Source organism: Nyctereutes procyonoides, unplaced genomic scaffold, assembly GCF_905146905.1.
Source record: "Nyctereutes procyonoides isolate TBG_1078 unplaced genomic scaffold, NYPRO_anot_genome, whole genome shotgun sequence".
NCBI classification, from domain to species: Eukaryota; Metazoa; Chordata; class Mammalia; order Carnivora; family Canidae; genus Nyctereutes; species Nyctereutes procyonoides.
Genome location: NW_026575136.1, coordinates 3,916,470 through 3,938,170, shown reverse-complemented (window position 1 = coordinate 3,938,170; position 21,701 = coordinate 3,916,470). Strand labels below are relative to the sequence as shown.

Sequence of the window (21,701 nt, the reverse complement as noted above, 5' to 3'; positions counted from 1 at the left end):
TATATATTCTTTAAGCACTGGATATGCAAAGCTGAAGAGGTCACAAAGATGATATGATGAATGACTTAAACACCAATAGGTATTTGTGTGAATAGTGATACCTGGCACAGAAGAGACAGAGTTAAAACTATTAAAAGAATTCAGGGGCGCCTGGGTGGCTCAGTGGTTGAGCAAAGGTATTTGGCTCAGGTCGTGATCCCAGAGTCCTGGAATCCAGTCCCACATCAGGCTCCCAAGAGGGAGCCTGCTTCTCCCTTGCCTATGTCTCTGTCTCTGTCTCTGTCTCTTTCTGTCTCTCATGAATAAATAAATAAAATCTTTTTAAAAAAATAAAAAAATAAAGGGATTCAGATAATCATCCAAATAGAGAATTGATTACAGGTTTCTATAGAATATGACTCTAGGATGAGGTCTGCAAAGACAGAGGGGATTCAGATTATGTGGGAATGAGGGATCAGAACATTGAGACAGAGGAGCTGAAAAGGCATGAAAATAAAACATGTAAAGAAAATAGGCAGCCATTTATTTTAGTTAATCTGTAGCACATGTGAAACACTGTTGTGGGTGACCAGGTCAGTAATTTCTTAACAGCTAATTGTGAATCATGATTGGTATTTTGGATGAGTAGTTTCATCCCAGTTCTAGAAAAGGGAGCTGTCACTGGCACTAGAATGCACCCTTTCTCCTTATTGATTATCTTTCCAACCAAAGTAACTGTGATCTCAACTATGATGATCAAATAGAGAATTAAATGGATATTTTCAAATGTTATTAGGCACATTTTTCACTCTCTCCTCTGACATAGATATGTAGGTAAACTATGTGTGGCCATGTATTCTCCTTAACCTCTCAGAAATAGATCCTTTATAATAGCATTCTCCATGTTAGATGAGTGGGTGCCATGTTTTTACTAGTTCCACACACTCATAACCAGTGATTTCACAGCTCCCCCCACCCCTATGTACTGTGTCTACTTATACTATTGTTTGGCTGGGAGAGACCCATGAGAGAGATGGGGATTCTGACCAGAATTATTCTATTGATGCCGCCGCCAATGTGACTTTTACATTAACTCAGATGTTATCAGTGTTATTTTTATGGTCAGGTTGCCTACAGTTTTTGTTGTTTTTCCATTATAACTAGACATTAATATCTCTTCTACATAACTTTCCTTTTTTCTTCTTTGCTTAGGATAAATTATTTACCTAAAAACCCAGATTTATTTAGCTAATAATCCAAAAAAATACACAGGAAGATGTTGGCCTGGGGGAGATCTGAGGTAGAGCTCAATTAATTAATTAATTTGTTTGGCCCTGTCCTCCCTTAGTCTCAGCTTCTTTTGTGTAAAATTAGATTAACAATAAATATTACTATGACTTGTTAATAATAACAAATAATCTGAAGGCTTATGAGCAAGGCATAATGTAAGTATATGTATATTATTGTATTTAATCCCCTCAAATCCCCTATGATAGTATTTTCATTGCCCCTATTTTTACAGATAAGAAAACTGAAGCAGGGAGAGGCTCAACTGATTGTCTAACATTACATAATAATGGTGGCACCCCAAGGTGAACCCAGGCATTCTATACTCTCAACCATCATGTAGTACACCCTTATCACCAATGTCCAGAGTCACTGAAAAGACCAGAAATGACATATATAAACTGCCTACCACAATACTTTGGAAAAAGTAGACACACAGCACTTGAAGATAAATCTATCCTTCAGTAGATAAGAAAATGAAACAAGTTTTTTGCTATATTTATTCATCAAACTTTACAGTTTTATGTTTGGAATGAGAAAGCATGTTTGTCTAAATGTACACATATCCAAGATCTAAAACTTTTTGAGCAATTTCAGTTTTACTATTTCAGATTTGAGTGAGAGGCACTATTACAGAAACCTCCCAAAAGTTCATTTTGTAATTTAGAAGAAAATCTTATATTTTAAATAATCAGAGTGTTAAAAAATATTCACATTGGCCTCTATGAATATGTACGTTGGCAGCAGACAGCTTGGACCACCTCAGCGAGGAATATAAATAAGTAGGTTTCAGAATTATTGATTGGTGTAGATAAATGCCAATTAATTTTTTCTTGACATTATTTGATGTAGCCAAGTTTTTCTGCTTCTTTATAATTACTTGCCTTTATCTAGCTGCTATTGTTAAATGATGAGACACTGAATATTTTTAATCTTCGTGTAAGAAATTTGAAATTCAAATGCTACTCATTCTTGGAGAAGTATTCACCTGTTCTTTCCTATAGTTGATTATAATTGCTGGAGCTTGGCTTCTGGGGTGATTTAGTTATTGACAAAAGCAGCCTTCTTTTTCATTATAGAACTCTTATAGTTAGGTTTTGAAACTCCACTCTATTTCATCAAGCTGTGTTCTATTTTAAAATTTCTTGAAACTCATGAGGCATATTGTAGAAATGCACATGTCCTAACATGTAGAGATTTTGAATAGCTATGTAGTTTACATAGGACATTTACAGATGAAAATGAACTCCCCCACAATAATCTTAACTGCGATCATAATGCCTTAAATATTTATCTTCACTGTTTACATTCACAACTCCAATCAGGATACTTTATGCTGAATGAATTGGAAATGTTTGAGTGAATTTTAAACTAAGCAAGTGTATATTTCCACTTGAGATCTTTCTTGAGAATTTAATGTCTGTATTCAACTCTGCTTTGAAATGAGCAAGTTTTAGAGTTGTCTGGTACTGCTGATAAATAGTCTCTATTTGTGGCAGTGGATATGATATTTGAGTCATTTTTTTATTTGAAGTCACTAAGGCTTTTTAAGCTGCTCTTGTGATTATTGTAGTGATATATTAAAGTTTTTGCTATGTGTGGGCCAATGGATCTTGAATAAAGAATAAAGGCTGTTTTGATTTTTCTCTATTTAACTATAAAAGAGGCATGGCTTTAATAGAAGGTATATTCTAGAACAGAATGCTTCTTACAATATTCTCAGCCTTTTGTGTTCCATTGGGCATCACGTCCTGCCCTAATAGTAGTATTTCTAATGGAGTAAGTCCATGTCAATGCACATAACCTAAAAAATTATTCCAGACCAACTGAACTCATCATATTTTTAAGGATAATTTTGCAATCCCAAGGAATGACCATCCTTTCTTACCCTCAGCCAAAATGTATGAAGTAGATTGTGCCAATCATTTTCCATAGGGAAATTTTACATATGGAAATGTTTCTAACAATCTTTTATCAATATCTTATACCAAACCTAAGTGACTTTTAGTTCTGAATTGTTTATACATAATTAATAAGGATGTATATCAAAGAATGTATTTTCTGTACTGTAAGTTGCATGTGTTATATATAATATATATACTATATGTGCACCATTAATTTATCTTACATATTTTAGTTCGGTTTAATATCAAACAGTCCTAAAAATAGGCCATGTTTACTTATATCTTTAAAAAAATGTATTGATTGGAAAATATTTCATTTTTAGGAAGTTTATGTTGGTTCTGTTGTCTAATGTTTTAATAAACACAAGAAATGGTTAAAATTCTTTAAGCCTAAAGAAGAATAAAAATTAAGTCAGCATTTGTATTCACTATTCAAGACTACTTAAAATCGATATCCCTGTTTTCAGACAGCATTTAATAGTATTTTGTTTCTTCTACTTTTATATTGAGGTATTTATTTGGAGAATTTTATGAAAAAAATAAAATCCTGATATTTCATGTTGTATATGTGAATTGTTCTTATTCTACCGAATGAATAGCATGCTAATTTGCATGTTTCTTCTTATAACCAGATGATTCCTGCAAATTGACTTGTGAAAATGGAGGAAGATGCATTTTAAATGAGAAGGGTGACTTGAGGTGTCACTGTTGGCCGAGTTACTCAGGCGACAGATGTGAAGTCAATCATTGTAGCAACTACTGCCAAAATGGAGGAACCTGTGCACCATCAGCTCTGGGTAAATACTTGAATTTCATCATATGTATATTCAAATAACTTACCTTTTTCTTTAAATGTGAAAAATATAAAGAGGAAGAATAGATTAACACAAATTAGATTTAATTATTAATGCAACATAATAGTATTTGTTCTATATTCTGTATATTGAAGTGCAAGTCACAAAATACAACAATAGCAATGATCATGATCACATGCTGAGTGTGTACAAGTGACAGGGCTCAGTGCTTACAGATGCTGTGCTGTTTTAGAATGATTAAGTAAAACTATTTTTATAAGCCTCATATATTTGATTCCAAAATCTGTTCTTTTAAATATTTTTTTACTTTTATTTTGATATTTCAAGGTAGAGATTTTTTTGAATTTTTTTTCTAAATTCCAGTTAGTTAATATTCAGGTATACGATATAGGGATTCATCCACTTCTGTACAACACCCACTGCTCATCAGAAGTGCACTCCTTAATCCCTATCACCTATTTCACTCCTCCCTCCATCCACCTTCCCTCTGGTAACCATAGTTAAAAATATGTTTCTTGGTTTGTCTCTCTCTCTCTTTTCTCCCTTTGCTCATTGGTTTTGTTCTTAAATTCCATACATGAGTGAAATCATATGGCATTTGTCTTTCTCTGACTGAATTATTTCTCTTAGCGTTAGACTCTGGCTCCTTTCATGTTGTAGCAAATGCAAGGTTTTGTTATTTTATGGCTGAGTAATATTCCATTGCATATATCTATATATATATATCACAGCATCTTTGATTTGGGCTGTTTCCATTATTTGGCTATTATAGATAATGCTGCTATAAACATCAGGGTGCAGGTATCCCTTTAAATTAGTATTTAGTATTCTTTAGGTAAATACCTATAGTGCAACTGCTGGATCATAGAATAGTTCTATTTTGAACTTTTTTAGGAACTTCCATACAATTTTCTAGAGTGGCTGCACCAGTTTGCATTCCCACCAACAGTGCGAGAGGGTTCCCGTCTCCATTTCCTTGCCAATACCTGTTGTTTCTTATGTTGTTGATTTTAGCCATTCTGATGGATATGAAGCTATATTGTAGTTTTGATTTGTATTTCCCTGATGATCAGTGATGTTGAGCATTTTTTCATGTGTCTGCTGGCCATCTGTATGTCTTCTTTGGAAAAATGTCTGTTCACATATTCTGCACATTTTTTAAAATTATTTTTTGAGTGTTGAGTTTTATAAGTTCTTTATATATTTTGGACAAACCCTTTCTCAGATATGCCATTTGCAAATATCTTCTCCCTTTCTATAAGTTGCCTTTTGGTTTTGTTGATTGTTTCCTTCACTGTGCAGATGTGTTTATTTTGATGAAGTCCCAACAGTTTATTTTTATTTTATTTCACTTGTCTCAGGAGACATATCTAGAAAGAAGATGCTATGGACAATGTCAAATAGACTATTGCCTATGTTCTCCTCTACAGTTTTTATGGTTTCCTGTCTCACATTTAGGTCTTTAATCCGTTTTGAATTTATTTTCGTATATGCTATAATAAAGTGGTCCAGTTTCGTTCTTTTGCGTGTTCTTTTTAATTGAACAGTTAGCCTAATGCTAAGCCTCATTTGCTATTGAGAATTAAACTCAATTAAATTAGATTTAAATTTAAAAATTAAGTTAACTATAAATACACTATATCAGTACATCTGATAGCAACATAATTCCTATCTAAAATCATAATTAGTTTATTGGCATTGCAATGTAGTGTATAATATGCTTTGAAAATATCAGGTTACTATATGTTAAGATACACTTGAAATTCTTATTAATTTGCACAATAGCCCTGTTTGCAAAAAGTATTTGCTAAAACATATTTTTTCTACTTAGTGCTATTATATTTAAGATATGTTCCCATAGGAAAAATTAACCCCAAAGCATAATAAAAAATAAATTGTAAATTCCAAAATTCAATGCAAAGGACACTATGCAACTATGAGAGTGAAATTTATGCACATTTAATTCTACTACAATAAATGCAAATTTAGTCAAATGGAAAATTAATCCATATGATCTTCACATCCCCTACACAGTTAATTTGTCTTACTGGGAGTTCTCACTGTTTTTATTGCTTATGCTATTCTTTGAAGTATTTAGCATAATGCTAGTGAAAGAGCCACATGAAAAAGCATTTTCAATGGAGTTCAGAGGAACCAAACTGTTTCTGATTTGCATTCTAATAGTAAAAGCATTACTATTTCTTTAAATTTGATAATTTTATGTCTATAAATATTTTTGACTTCTGATTAATTGATAATTAAAGTATTCTAGCTGCTTAATGGAATTCTGAAAACATATTCAGCAAGTTGACTGAAATAAAAAGGTACCAAGTCTTACTATATATTTTCATTCTGCCTACGAGAAGCTACTCCTTACAGTAGAATTTATTCTATTGTTGTGGGAGAAATTGTACTGCTGGGACCATGCAAATGAAAACTGATTGAATATGTGGCAAACTGATACAACCTGTAATTGTATTTTAGTGACACAGATACCTTTTCTTTTAGGAGAGAAGCTTTTCTTACACAAATAACTTCTTTAAAGATTTTATTATTTGATTGTTAATTTTCTCTTTATGATAATAAAAATTATTGGATTCCAATGAAATGGTTTTCTTCTATTTGCCTTTAGAAATATTTAAATGGAAAAGAGTTTGGTACTCCAAACTATAAGTATCTATTCAACCTGAAATGGATCCACAAAGACAAATATCTACAAAACACTAAATTTACTGTCCTATTAATGGATCCAGAACTCTATTGGATATAGCACAACTTTTAATGTTTTGTTGAAGTCATTTGTTCAGATCTTGCTGTATTCTTAAAATCTATAGCATATCAATTTTATTTTATTTTTTACTTTTTTAGCATATCAATTTTAACTATGCACCCAGGTAGATCTTGATTCACATAGATAACATGTTCATAAAAAATTATATTTCAAATTAGTAATATAAATGAGTCTTTATATGAATTCAATTTGAGATATGGCCGTGTAGTTTATTTTCTTACAGCATCTAATTAATAATAATAATATCATATCAAATTAAGTCATCTACAAAGCATTTTTTACTTTTAAAAATATGGTTTTATAAAAACATTGTTTGGCATTATAGACTGTAGAACCTCATTATCTCCACACAAATGTTAATTTGTTAAACAAATCCCAGCGGGCAATTCATGGATTTATTCATTGTTGGTTTACTTACAGTTAAGCCTTTTGGCAAATTCCTATGTGGACACTATATGACTAGGGTTTGGGGCAGCTTTAATTAAAATTTATAAGTTTATGACAGTTGTATAGGACTATAATAATTGAACAAAGGAAATGTCACCAGTTAATTAAAAGCACACATCTGAGAGGCATAATTAAAATTTTGCATCTTAAACATGAATGTTTCCTCATTCCTTAAGTTTTTTTTTAATTATTATAGAGAAAGCTAAAACTAAAATATGTGGACTCTATCCATACAGGAAAGTACCACAAAGTGAAATCGTTTGACATTGATTATATTGACAAGGGTGCATGTAGTTCATTTCTATGACTTGCTCATAGGAGGATATTAAGATAAAGTTTGCCTTGGGCAAAATAATGGAAATGAGAGTAAAGTACTGAATTATTCAATCATTCTCTTAGAGAAAATAAAGAAGAATTTAAGAATGTTTCTCATCATGAATATAATGAGGATATTTATATATATTTATAATTAATCTTCACTTTTATAAATATTTTCTAAAATATATTGATGTTGTTTGGTATTTTCAATACTCTTGAGTTCTGTTATTTAGACTTTTAATTTTCATATCAAAATGAATCAATTTTCTACACAGCTGATTTAGAGTAGTAAAGCAAGAGAATTTATCAATTTGGGGCAATATACCCAAAAACTCCTACTCTTAAAGTTTGAAATTACACAGTGGGGAGGGCAACTTTTAATTTGGGGAATTTGAAAATGCACAAAAGCAGGACTGCCTAGACAAAGGAGTGACAGTGCAATTTTTTTTTAGTAGATAATACATTTGTATTGATGTTTAAATAAATATGGAAAGAAAAAAGCAGAAGCTCTCACTGTGACTCCCCTATTACCACATCTGTGGACTTTGGCAGTGAAAGGTTTTGCTTTCAGAACTGCAACAGGAAGACAGTGGCCCCTGTTAAGGAAAGGAAAAAGAGAGAGAAAAAAAAAAAGATTATTCTCACTACTTCTCACTCCAACAGGAAGGGCCTTTAAAATAATAAGTAGATGCAGGATGCCTGGGTGGATCAGTCAGTTAAGCATCTGCCTTCGGCTCAGGTCAACATCCCAGGGTCCTGGAATCAAGCCCAGCATGGGGTTCCCTGCTCAGTGGGGAGTCTGCTTCTCCCTCTCATGATCCCCCTGTTTGCATACTCTCTCTCTGTCAAATAAATAAATAAAATCCTTAAAAAAATAATAAGTAGATGGTAAGACTTTTCTTTCTCATTCATTCAGGCTCTTTCTATCGAGAACACTGCCCCCAAATATTAAGGTGGCATATATGGCTGCTGTCAAATATGATTAAAAAAAAGGCTACCCTAAAAATGTTTGCTAAAAAAGCAAGTTAAGCTAGGAACTTTTGGATACCCTCAAAACATCCTGAGATTAATGACCAAACATAAATACTGATGTCTCTTGAGTCACAGCTGTACATAGGACATAAAGTTTACAATCACCTAAATAATATCTTGATAAAGGGTGAATGTGCATTTAAACCGCCCATCTTTGTTTTTCTTCCACTTTTATTTAAATGAGAGCTGTTTTTAATTTAAATTAAGCTTCATGTCCTAGCTTCCTTAACATAAATATTGTTTATATTTAGAGAGTACTAAGAGCCCTGGATATTTGGTCCTACTTGCTTTTTAAGGATATAAGGAATATTATATTGAAAATGTAAAAGTAGGGGCAGCCTGGGTGGCTCAGTGGTTTAGCGCTGCCTTCAGCACAGGGCCTGACCCTGGAGACCCAGGATCGAGTCCCACATCCCTCTCCCTGCATGGAGCCTGCTTCTCTCTCTGCCTGTGTCTCTACCCACCCACCCCTCTCTTTCTCTCTCTCACAAATAAATAAATATTTAAAAAAAAAAGAAAATGTAAAAGTAAAAACATAAAAAGGGCATATAGTTTTAACAAATAAGTGACATAGCAATACATACCCATAGCAAATCAAGTAGAAAAAAAAAAGAAAGCAAAATGATCAAATAGCAGAAGACAAGTCTCACACACACACATGTACACAAATTGAAAAAAGGAAGGGAAAAAAGAAAAAAGAGAAAGAAGGCATTTGGAAAGGAAGAAGTGCAGGAGGAGCCCAGTCACACATAGATGAAACCAGCATCCTTAAATCACTGTCAGAAGAAAATGTTCATGGTGCAAATCTTGAAGCAAGCAATTTTGAAGTACTCACCAAGAGGTTTAAAAAGTTTCCGTGTTCTTTAATTAAATAATGTCATTTTTAGAAACATATTCCAAGGATTACATAATGATAAAACCCAAAATTAGAAGTAAAGATGTTCAATATAGTATTATTTAGAATATAAAACTGGAGAGAAACCTGAATCCAAATAGTTAATATGTAAAATATAGCATATCTAAAAGATGAATGTTAAATGATAAATAAAACCAGAATTGTAGAATATATGATAATATAGGAAAATATTCACATTGTATTTTATTTTCTTTTTATTGAAGTATTGTTGATATACAATGTTACATTAATTTCAGGTGTAAAATTGAGTGATTTGACAACTCTGTAAGTTATGCTATGCACATCACAAATATAGCTACCACCTGTCACCATACAACGCTATTACAGTATCATTGACTATATTCCCTATGCTGATTCCTTTCATTCTTGTGGCCTATTGATTCCATAATTGATAATCTGTACCTCCCACTCCCCTTCACCCATTTTGCCCATCCCACACTGACTCCCTTGTGGCAGCCACTAGTTCGTTCTGTGTATTTATGGGTTGGTTCTTTATTATTTGTTTTGTTTTTAAATCCCATATATAAGTGGAATTATATGGAATTTGTCTTTCTCTATCTGATTTATTTCACTTAACACAATACCCTTTAGGTCCATCCATGTCCTTACAATGACAAAATCTCATTCTTTCTTATGAATGAGTAATATCACATTGCACATATATATCATGCCTTCTTTATTCATTTGTCTATTGAAGGATACTTATTTTTTTTAATTTTTTAAAAATTTTTATTTATGATAGTCACACACACACACAGAGAGAGAGAGAGAGAGAGAGAGAGGCAGAGGGAGAAGCAGGCTCCATGCACCGGGAGCCCGATGTGGGATTCAATCCCGGGCCCCCAGGATCGTGCCCCGGGGGGGAAGGCAGGCGCCAAACCGCTGCGCCACCCAGGGATCCCTGAAGGACACTTAAATAACTTCCATATCTTGGCTATTGTGAATAATGCTGCATCAATAATCATCAGGGAAATGCAAATCCAAACCACCATGAGATACCATCTTGCACCAGTCAGAATGGCTAGTATCATAAAAACAGGAAATAACAAATGTTAACAAGGATGTGGAGAAAAAGGAACCCTCATACACTGTTGGCAGGAATGCAAATTGTTGCAACTGTGAAAAATGGAATTTTGAGGCTTCTCAAAAATTAAAAATGGAAACATAAGATCCAATAATTTACATTGTATTTTAAAGTTGAAAAGCACTAGAAATAGAACTATATAATATGAGCCTAATATGGAAAAAATGCATAAATAAAGCATCTGTATAAGAAAATAGGTCCTTCTTTTTATGTCTGTTTTTTCCAACTTCCACAATTAACATGCATTGCTGTTAGAATTAAAAATTAAGTAATGATAATTATTAGAAACTTAAATAATAATTATTATTGCCAGGATAATGGTAATTAACATATATTTAACTGCTTACTGAGTTCCAGGTGCTGTTCTCAATCCTTGCGCCTTCACAAAAAAACTATGAGTGGCTGAAAGTAAGATTTTTAATTCTGCTGTTAACTTTTTGAATCAGTTACTGATTCATTTGAACTACATGGTGAGAGTGGTACTGAACTATTAATATTAAGTCTTATGGCTTTCTAAGCTAATCTCAGAAGGTTTGAGTTGGCTTCCTTTTATTCACAGAAAGGAGAAAAATATTTCAGTCTCATTTTCAAAAAAAAGTGGTTGAAAACGAACTTTCCAGAAGTATAAATAGATTGTGACCTATAATTTGAAACATGTCAGAATATATTAAGTAGTATCTGGGAGGGCGCTAGGTAAGATCCAGTTCCTCCTTTTCTTTTTCAGGCTTTGCTGAATAGTGCTCTGTAATCTTTATGATACTTAAGACAACTCGACAGCTATAGTCAACTTACTAAAATTGTGTATAAATGGGCACTCACTTTCTGTTCAGGAAAACATTATATAAAGTGGAAAAGTAGAATGTCGAATCTCTTTATCAAAAAGACTAGGAATTTTTTTAAGCATTCAAAACTTTTATTACTTGAATCTAAGTCAGAAGTGAAGATGGATTTCAAAAAGCAGAGTGGTCTTGGGCATTAGGGGTCAGGAGATGGGCTTTCTGATTGCAATCTAGTATCTAACCAAACGAGGCTATGGTGACTTGTCTCTCAGCTTATTATTGTTCTCCTATATAAAATAACAAAAATGTGGTTTTTGTTCAAATAGTAAAGATATCATGAGTAAAGGGTATGTAACTTTTAGATAGTATTTTTGTGGAACATTAAATATAAGCATTTATTAATATGCTCTGCAGTTTAAATGTCAATGAAATTCTATTACCTAGACTCAATGTATTCATCAGACTATTTGAATTAAACAATGACTGTATATATTGAAAACTTGTTAGGTAGAAAACATTACAACCAAGAATAAAAATTTACAAGCACCAGACTTACTCAACAAGTAAGGGTTAAGATGCATTGGGGTTCACATTGACAAATGACTATGAATTCAATAAATTGCTTGAAAAGAGAACTGACTAATGATGCTCACTAGCAGGTATCTACTCCTCAGAAATAATAAACACTGTCACTGTCTCATAGGAAGTTCATATGTAATTACTTTTGCTAGCATTCCTTAATGGCAATCAACCACACATTTTCAAGCATTATGTTTAAATAGAAAAAAAAAGAGTAATGATTTATTTGTCCAATATTGAGCAGAGAAGTAATTTTACCTACTTAAAGTCATATAATATTGATTAAATACACTGAAGAGTAGCATATTTATAATCATCTTAAAAACTGTTTATTAAATAAATCTAGCTTTTAAAAACAGACACCAGTAGTATATCAAGTCACTGAAAAATGCCAACAGATACACATTTATAATATTCAAATATGAATATAGTCTTTTGAGCATACTGATTGATTGATATTTATTCATATATTACTTGACCAAAAGATTTATTCATATATTACTTGACCAAAAGCTACACAGCAAATTTTACTCTAAAATTATTAGCAAGTAAATAGTGATTTCTATATGGAATATATATCCAGTAATTATATTTTAGAAATTTAACAACCTAATTTTGTTTATTATAGTGCCTACTACATTTTAAATGTTTAATGAATATGAAAAACTCTGTCAAATTCCTTAGACATATTACTTTATTTAATCCTTATCACTCTATTATGTCTAACATTGTGTTAGTTTTCAGATGTGAGCTTGAGTGGCTAAGTAAGAACACTAAAATCCAAGAATCTAGGATATTCAAAAGTCAGTGCTCTAAGACATTACTTATTATCACTGAAAATCAGTAATAGTCTGTCCATATCAGAGAAATCACTGGCTATGACTATATAACTAAAAGTAACATATAATCAAATAGGTCCATTTATCTAAAAACTATAACAAAATCATATAAATTTAACATTCATTTAACAAGGACTAATGATAAATTTTTATGCTATCCATGTAGTTACCTATCTATATAATAGAAAAGTTTCAATTTTTATTTTATATTTTAAAACATTATTTGAACTGGTATATATGGATAGGGTATGGGCATATTATTTTCAAAAGAATATGGAAAAAATGTGTATTGGGATTCCATATGCAGATTTTTAATAAAAGCATATGTACTCAGTTGTTTAAATAATAACCTAGGTTAATAATCTGTTTAATAATAATACTAATAGTAATTATAATACCAATATGACTACTACTTTTTTTTTTCAATACAACTACTACTACTACTACTACTAATACTACCAATTAAGTACGTACTATGTGGCAGACATTGTATGATGTGTTTTACCAGCACATAGTAGGCATCACTGGCACCATTTTACAGAATGAGATGCTAAATGAGATCTAGTGAGGAAATGTAAGTTTTGCAAAGCCACACAATTAATAAATATCTAACAATATTTGATTCCCAGATCTAATGCCAAAAAATAAACAATTTTATTTGTGCCAAATTTATTTAGTTCTTGTTAGATATTCTTATGAACTATTTCAGAATTAATCATTTTTACTGAGACTAGTTTAGGTATGTAAGGGCCACGTAAGACCAGTGAAATTTCAAGAACTCTGTGAGAATCCAAGACATTTCCATTTCTCTCTCTCTCTTTCTTTTTTTAAAGATTTTATTTATTTGAGAGAGAGAGTAAATGAATGAGAACACAAACCAGGGGATGGGTAGAGAGAGAGAGAGGGAGGAGACTCCCCACTGAGCAGGAAACCCAATGCAAGACTTGATCCTTGGGGATCATGACCTGAGCAGAAAGCAGTCTCTTAACCTACTGAGCCAAGCAGGCACCCATTTCTCTTTTCCTTATGAGCAATACAATCTTTAGTTGTGTCAGTGAATATTCTTTAATATCGACTATAGATGATTAGCACTTTTAATTATATTTTTGCCATATTTGATGTTAGCTACTATTAGTTATCTAGTTAAATCTCAGTAGTTTATTATTTACTTACCTTGTTGCATGAAAATATGCTGGCACATTTTAGAAGATGTATGCAACAAGTTTCCATTTATCTACGAACAGAAGCAGATATATTAATAATAAATTAATCAAGAAAATAAACTAAGCTCCATTTGTTGTACACAGCTAGTAAGGCACTTTGCTAACATATAGTGTCGAACTTGAGTATGGAGCAGACCCAGCACTGGGAGAAATCACTAGTCTACAGAAATCACGTATGCTACGAGGACAATATTTATGAGAAGAATTTTCTCTCTTGTGGGTCATGGGGGAGTTGATGAGCCTAGGACAAAGAGAGAATGGTCTGTCAGTTACGAAGGACAAGGAGTCCAGAGTCAGAAGACTGAGACTGTAGTATTCAGATAGAGAGATAATTATTGGAGCCATCAAACTGTATTACATCACCAAAAAGAAGTTTAGAAGAATATATTTTAAGAGAAAGAAAGAAAGCATAAAAGCAATTGAAAGGGACAATCAGAAAAAGATACGGAAATCAGTAATGGTAATGTCTTAGAAACCGAGATAGAATTTTCAAGAGGAGATGTGAAATAAAATGTGTAATAAAAAATAAGAAGTTTCAAGAATAAAATGTGTAAAATTATGGAGAACATCTGAAGAGGATGATTGAAAAGAAATCAGTGGATTTAGGGATTAAGAGATCAGAGATAAATATATATTAAAGAAAACACACATTAACTTCTCCATCCCTAAACCTGTTTTACCACTAGGGAATCAGAAGTGCTTGATGTGAACAATACATACATATTGAGGGATCTGTCCTCTCTTCTTTTATTTTTTTATTTTTTTTTATTTTTATTTATGATAGTCACAGAGAGAGAGAGAGAAAGAGAGAGAGAGAGAGAGAGAGAGAGAGAGAGAGAGAGGCGCAGAGACATACAGGGAGAAGCAGGCTCCATGCACCGGGAGCCCGATGTGGGATTCGATCCTGGGTCTCCAGGATCGCGCCCTGGGCCAAAGGCAGGCGCCAAACCGCTGCGCCACCCAGGGATCCCTCTGTCCTCCTTCTGAAATAACAAAGTAACAGATTAAGATAACTTTTTTTATATATTTTTAAAAAAATTAAAACTGTAAACCCAGTGGAGGATTGGAATGTGACTTTATGATGGAAGATTTTGTTTGGTAGAATTGGAAGCTATGAGTATAGACTCTTAAAAAAAAAAAAGCTCAAGTACGTATCAAAATTTGAAGGTATACAAGTAAATGGACTTGATAAAAATACTAGGTGTGCTTTATTGTTTGTGTTTCTCATGTGGAGTTTCTGTGTGTGTGTGTTTTCTTTTTAAAGTGTAGGATTAAATATGTTGAGAAAGTAAAGAGAAAGACCCATCCTTCAAAGTTAAAGATGTTGGAGTCTGAGAGTAAGGTTGATGGAGAATTTCTGCTTTATCCCATCACTGCCATGCAAGCTCAAATTTAATTTTATCTTAAATAAATAACAAACATTAAATGTGTAATTTAAGACAGTTTTCCAAATGATTTTCTTAGAATGTGACAGTGTCTTTTTTAGGACGCAGTTACAAAGTCATAAATGGCTCACTAGAAATAACAACAACAGTAATAATAATAAACAATTTGAGCCAAAGTATCATTGCATGCTCTCTATGTGCCTCATATCTTTAGAAATGCTTTGCACATATCATCTCATTTACTTTACTTTTCATTTCATTTACTATAATTCTCCCTAACAACCCCATATTATTATCTCCATGTTTTGCGCAAGGAAAAAGAAGCAGAGAAGTGATGTCCATGGTCTCACAACCAGTAATTGGTACAGATAGTCTATAACCAGGCAGTCTGACAACTCACACTTTTCAGGTCTGAATGCTATAAAAACTAGACTGAGTAGAGGCAACAGACTAATCCTCTCCCTCCTTCCTCAGGTTAATTGATGCTCTTTTTGATTATACTACTCTTGTAAGCTGTCAACTCCCAAGCTCCCTGGATGCTTCACTGCTATAAATCTATACCTTAGTCTTCGTAACAGTATTGTTGCCTTTTTCAAATGCCGAAATTTAATTGAGCTACCTAAAAAATCTTTATAAATAAATCCAATGCAACTTGTTAGGGCGCACCCAGAGAGAGTCATGAAAATATTAGATGGAAGCCCATTATAAAACTCTGTGACAGATGGTTCATCTCCCATCAGCAAACAAAAGATCTACTGTATCAACACACAGTTTCAAGTTGGTAATGTTCCCCTGAATAGGAAGATTTCTACTTGTCAAAAAGAAATCCTCCTTTTAAAGGAAGAAAAAGAGCCGTTTGAAAATAATTCAGCCAGGATCTAAATGATGTGAGGCAGATGCTGGATGTGGAAGTGGGGGGACAACCTGGTCACTCTGCCCTAGTTTCAAAACAGCTACAGATGAGATGAAAGCATGGTGTCATTCTCTCAGTGACTGGGACAGAATAGATTTCAAGGGTCTTCGTGGGTTGCATTTGTTTCTTTCAAACTTCTTTCATTTTAATGTTTTTCACTCTTAATTTAAAGAAACCTAGAAAACAATGGAGAAAAACATAAATCCACGGTGCTGAAGTCCTACCACCATATGGCACTTTTTATGATTATCCTAATGCATTTTGATTTCTCCTGTATTTTCTGTTCTGTTTGTTTTACATTTAGCTCATGTTAATTTGTGTCCCTGTTTAAATGTTCTATTTCTCTGTAAGGCAGTCAGTGGTTCTTGTTGATGAAGAGGAATTACTTCTTTTGTTCAGGGCTTTCATTTACCTTAGTAACTGTGTTCCAACAATTCGCTGTCCTCTTCATCTTCTACCACTATTCATTCCCTTGTTTGTGTCTTTGTATTTCACCCATTATTGTTCCCGTGAAGATATTTTGTCTATATGTAAGCAACAACTAGAAAATTCACTACCATTATAAGAAAAATATTTAGCTAAAAGTTTTAAAGCCATTTTCTGGGAATGGAAAACACGATGTTACTCAGCTTTTAATGTACATAAAATTTACCTTGTTTCTCAACCTACTAATAGGCATTTATCTGCCACCAAACTAATAACATTTATGTATACGTTTTAAAGCAATGCTACTCACCATTAAAAATGAATGTAATTTCTTCACTGAGAAGCAAAAGCTTCAAGCATGTTTAAGGGTGTGGAGAGCTTTTGATGCAAAATAAATAAATAAATTATGGAACCTCAATTTATTTATACTCTTGGAAAGGCAGGTGGCATTCATTTGGAGGCTTTTTATTCACTTATGAGTGCTTTTCAAAAAAATGTAGAACCTATGACAATAGATAAAACTTATGTCATTTTCACATATCAAGTCTTAAGACTTCTACTCATACATTTTTATGACCAGTCTAATTATACCTCATGTCTACAAAGGTGAGAGAGGCGATGGCTGGATATTCTCTGATGCTAGTCAACTGGGTGACACTTCCGAGTCCTAGTTAATTCAGATCTATGACTAAATTTCTTTTTTATTCTTTTTCATGTGATTTCTTCACATTTGTACAACCTCCAAATTTTGCTATTCCCCATTACAAATGATAGCTATTATTTCGTTTTGTTTTCCTGAGTCTCTCCTACAGAGCTGGTTCTGTACTCCATTTTCCACCCAGGCCTTGGCATTCCAGCCAGTTAGAGAGACTCATTCTTGATCTAACGGTTAACTGTGTTATGTTCCAAGCACCCTAAAGGATTGCCCACCTTTACTTGTGATATTAGTTTCCACAGAGCAAATAAAGAAAAATATCCATAGATGATCCATTAGATCTACTCTCATGTGCTGTTAACATTAGACTTTAAATCCTCTTACTAGACTACAAGGGACAGTCCTTTCCCATGAATAAAAAAACACAAGATGAAATAAAATAGGACTTATTAAGTGCTTACATACTAAATGCGGTGTATAAATTTACATCGATTAAAATAACATTGCATAAATATTATAGATGGTATGCCCATTTTAAACTTATTAAATATTTATATATAAGTCTAAGCTCATGCTTTAGCAGTGGTGGTCCATGATGATTCGACACTGAGAGATATGATTATGATTGTCTCTATTTTATACTCTAATGGCTAATACAATCTATGTTACTATATGAGTAGAAAAAAATGATCGGAAAAAGCAAAATGGACATGAAGAGAGAAGTACAAAGAATAACGTGAGCACTTCAGAGCATAACACACCTGTATAAATGTGTAATTATTCATAAAATGAGCTCTGGTTATTTTACCTGATGTGAACCTGAGTTAATCTTCTAACCTAGGCTTCACTGAAATGTGGGAAAATGCAGACGCATAGAGGTCAGCCTCCTGCCTACAGTCACAGAGGAAGTGTGGACCCACCTTGACCAGCATCTTGGCTTCCTGTCTCTTGTCTAGTGAGGATTCTGTGAAGATAAACCATTCTAGCCAAATAACTCTTCGTTTTGTTACCTTTTCTTTTCCAATAGGGAGACCCACCTGCAGCTGTGCCCTGGGGTTCACTGGACCAAACTGTGGTAAGACAGTCTGTGAGGAGTTTTGTCAAAATGGAGGCACCTGCAGCGTGACTGCCGGGAACCAGCCCTCCTGCCACTGCCAGGCCGAACACACTGGAGACAGGTGTCAGTACTGTAAGTGACAGCAGCTCCCACCAGACAGTCGGAGGGCATGCGTTGAGGTTGACGTTAAGTAGTTTTCTTATCTCCATGTTCCATCCCTTATCTCCATTTCAGCAGCCCCTGATTTTCAGGGTCACTCCCTCTGTCACTCTAACTCCAACAGTATTTTATACTGTTCCTCATCCTTCTCATTTTAAAGATTCTATGTTTCTTCCTTCCCTAACTTATAATCCATCACTGTAATCATGACTTAGTATATACCCACAATTCCCTTGTTCCTCCTTCCCTTCTATTGTACTTTCCTAGAAAACTGTAATCATGGTTAACTCCAATTCTCCACCTGTTCTGAACCAGTGCCCCATGGCTGGATGCAACTGAAGAAAAGCACATGCTCATGCAGACTGGCCTCACTTGAGTTTTTATCACTAATTTCAAATGGGCACTGACTGTGGCTTCTACTGTATTTTGCTAATCTACTGACTCTCCTAGGTATCTTTGTCATATCTTCTGTTTTCTTCCCAAACCTTGAATACCTGCTTCCCAGATTTATCCTGAGCTCAAGAACTTGCTTTCTGTTTCATTGATCAAAATAGAAGCTAACTAAAGAGAACTGCCACAAGCTCCCACCATCACATCTCTCGAACTACTTTATCTTCTACCCATAGATTCTCTCCTTATGACCAGGAACCCCATGCTACCCCAAATGCTATACTGTCCACTCATACATCGATCCCTCTTAGCTACTTATGGACACATCTCTTACAACTGTTCCCATATTTCTCCTTTATCAATATTTTCTATCTTGAACAACCTCACCTTGTGCCCACACTCCTTCAACCCACAACTTCATTTCCTGACTTACTATTTTTCTTTTACCAGTAGCATTACTCTAAAGAGTTGTTACATGCTACAGTTTCCTCTTTTTCTTTTGACCTCACCTCTGTCAGGTTTTTATCTTCACTATTTTGCTTAAATATCTTTCATCAGAATCAAGTTAATTTATTTTATTGTCGTCCATGTTCTCATATCCAGTTACCAATTCTTATTTTATCCCACAGTCAGCCGTAAATCACTCCCTCCTTAAAATACTTTCAATTGTTCTTACCACTTTCTTGTTTCCCTTCCCATTTTAGTGGTTGCTTCTTTTCATAGTTTTTTTGCCAGTTCCTCCTCTTCTCCCTGACCTTTAAACATTGGAGTGGCTCATGACTGTACTTGAATTTCTTTTTTTTTTTCTCAAAACACTCACTTCATGAGCCTGTGATTTCTATACAAATTGGAACATTAGAATAAACAGTTTTTTATAAAGTTTTGTAAGATACAGTTTCCCCAAACATCATCTCCAAAGATTCTGATTCTCTGAGACTGCCATACAGTTTAGTTTTCCACATGTTTCAGATGTGTGACTGAAATTGAAACCTGCTGCCTAGATGATTTCAACTAACTGCATGACTTTTAGATCATCCAAATACAGATGATTCTGAATGTATATTTCTAGGTGAATGTCTCTCCTGAATTCCAGATTTTGATACTTATGTGTATATTTGACAGTTTGAGTTGGCTTTCAATTATTAACCTGATTTTCTTACCCAAAATTGCTTCTACCATAGTTTTCCCTGTGTCTATAAAAGGAAACACCCATCACTCAGGTCCAAGTATCTTGAATTCATTATTATTTTTTTGATCTAACTAACTTCGTTTTTTAAAAGATTTTTTTATATCTATTTTTATTTTTTTATATCTATTTTTTTATTTTAATTCCAGTATAGCTACAGACAGTGTTATAGTAGTTTCAGGTGTACAATCCAGCAATTCAACAATGCCGTACAACACCCAGTGCTCATCACAAGTGTACTCCTTGATCCCTATCACCTATTTTGGATTCATTCTTGACTGCTTTCTTTCTTTTACACGAACTTCTTTCTCATTTTTTTCCCATTAAAACAGGCCCAGAATCTGAACACTTCTCACCAGCTCCACCCCACTACCTTCATTGAACGAAGCTTCCAGCTTTGCTAACCTGGATTATTACTAATTGATCTCCATTCTTTCTCTCTGCACCCTCTATACCTACTCTCAAAAGAATAGCCACAGCTGTATGTTGTATTCATAATAAAAAGAATTGTTTTCTGTCTCAACCATATGTAATGAGATCTTTCTATACCCAGACACTCCTGTGGTCATTTCTTTTTTTTTTTTTTTTTTTTGCATTAATTCTATTAGTTCATTTAATCCCACTAATGAACTAGGTGTTGCTTTTATTCTTATTTTACAGAGGAGGCTATTGACGAGGCTTAAGAGCCTCCTGAAGGTCACAGTAAATGGGGAGCCAGCATTCTGTCTGGGTAACCCAACTCCAGACCATACCCCCTAAAATCTACTCAACATTCTGGCCCCCAGGTGGTTTGATATCATTGAGGCCCTTATAAAGAGTAGCCTGGGTCTCTGCTCACTGCAGGAGACACATGGAACAGCATCAAACAATCTGCACTGACTTAATTTGAGAATAAAGAACAATATTAAATATTTTCCTTCTGTTATAGCAGGCGGCCATTTCTGCTGCAGCAGACACAGATCTGGTTTCATATTGTTGTTTCTTTTGTAAGTGTATATTCTGCTCATTCAGGCCAGCATCTTGACATCCTTAGATGCCACTACCCTCAGCCAATGCTCTTTTCACACTGCTTTCCTAGCTTTATTTCTTAAATATGTGTTATAGGCCAGCAGAGCTTATCTAGCAAACACAATCTGATCATATACAGGTGTCACACCTTGCTTACACACCTTGCTTACGTCCTCGTGGCTCCCCCCCCCCCACTCTTCTCCCAACACAACAGGATATTTCAGCACAACTTCCACCTACCAACTCATGGACTTTTTCTTTTTGGCTTCAATATTCTCACAACCCGAAAGACTTCCAAGCATCAGGGACAACACCAACTACTACCTTGCATAATGCAGACCCTCATTACCATCCAGACCACTTTTGCAGCCTCTCCCTTATTCTAGTAAAACCACAATTATCATGCTTTTCCACATGTCAATTCCCATCGCATTGCAACTTTCTCCTGTTATTCCCTTCCTCTGGAATGCATTTTCTTTGGATTCTTTCTCACCTTCCTCTCTCCGTGCCAAGTCCTATCTGTCTCTGC

General features: G+C 34.0%; 1 protein-coding gene across 1 annotated transcript in view; it reads left to right on the top strand.

Moving 5' to 3' along the window:
• LOC129495604 (low-density lipoprotein receptor-related protein 1B) overlaps positions 1-21,701 on the top strand; it is a 1,831,349-nt gene that overhangs the window by 1,750,671 nt on the left and 58,977 nt on the right. Inside the window, exons 83-84 of the mRNA XM_055303278.1 lie at positions 3,803-3,967; positions 18,400-18,561. Of these exons, the coding sequence (XP_055159253.1) occupies positions 3,803-3,967; positions 18,400-18,561 (327 nt within the window). The remainder of the gene's footprint in view (positions 1-3,802; positions 3,968-18,399; positions 18,562-21,701) is intronic.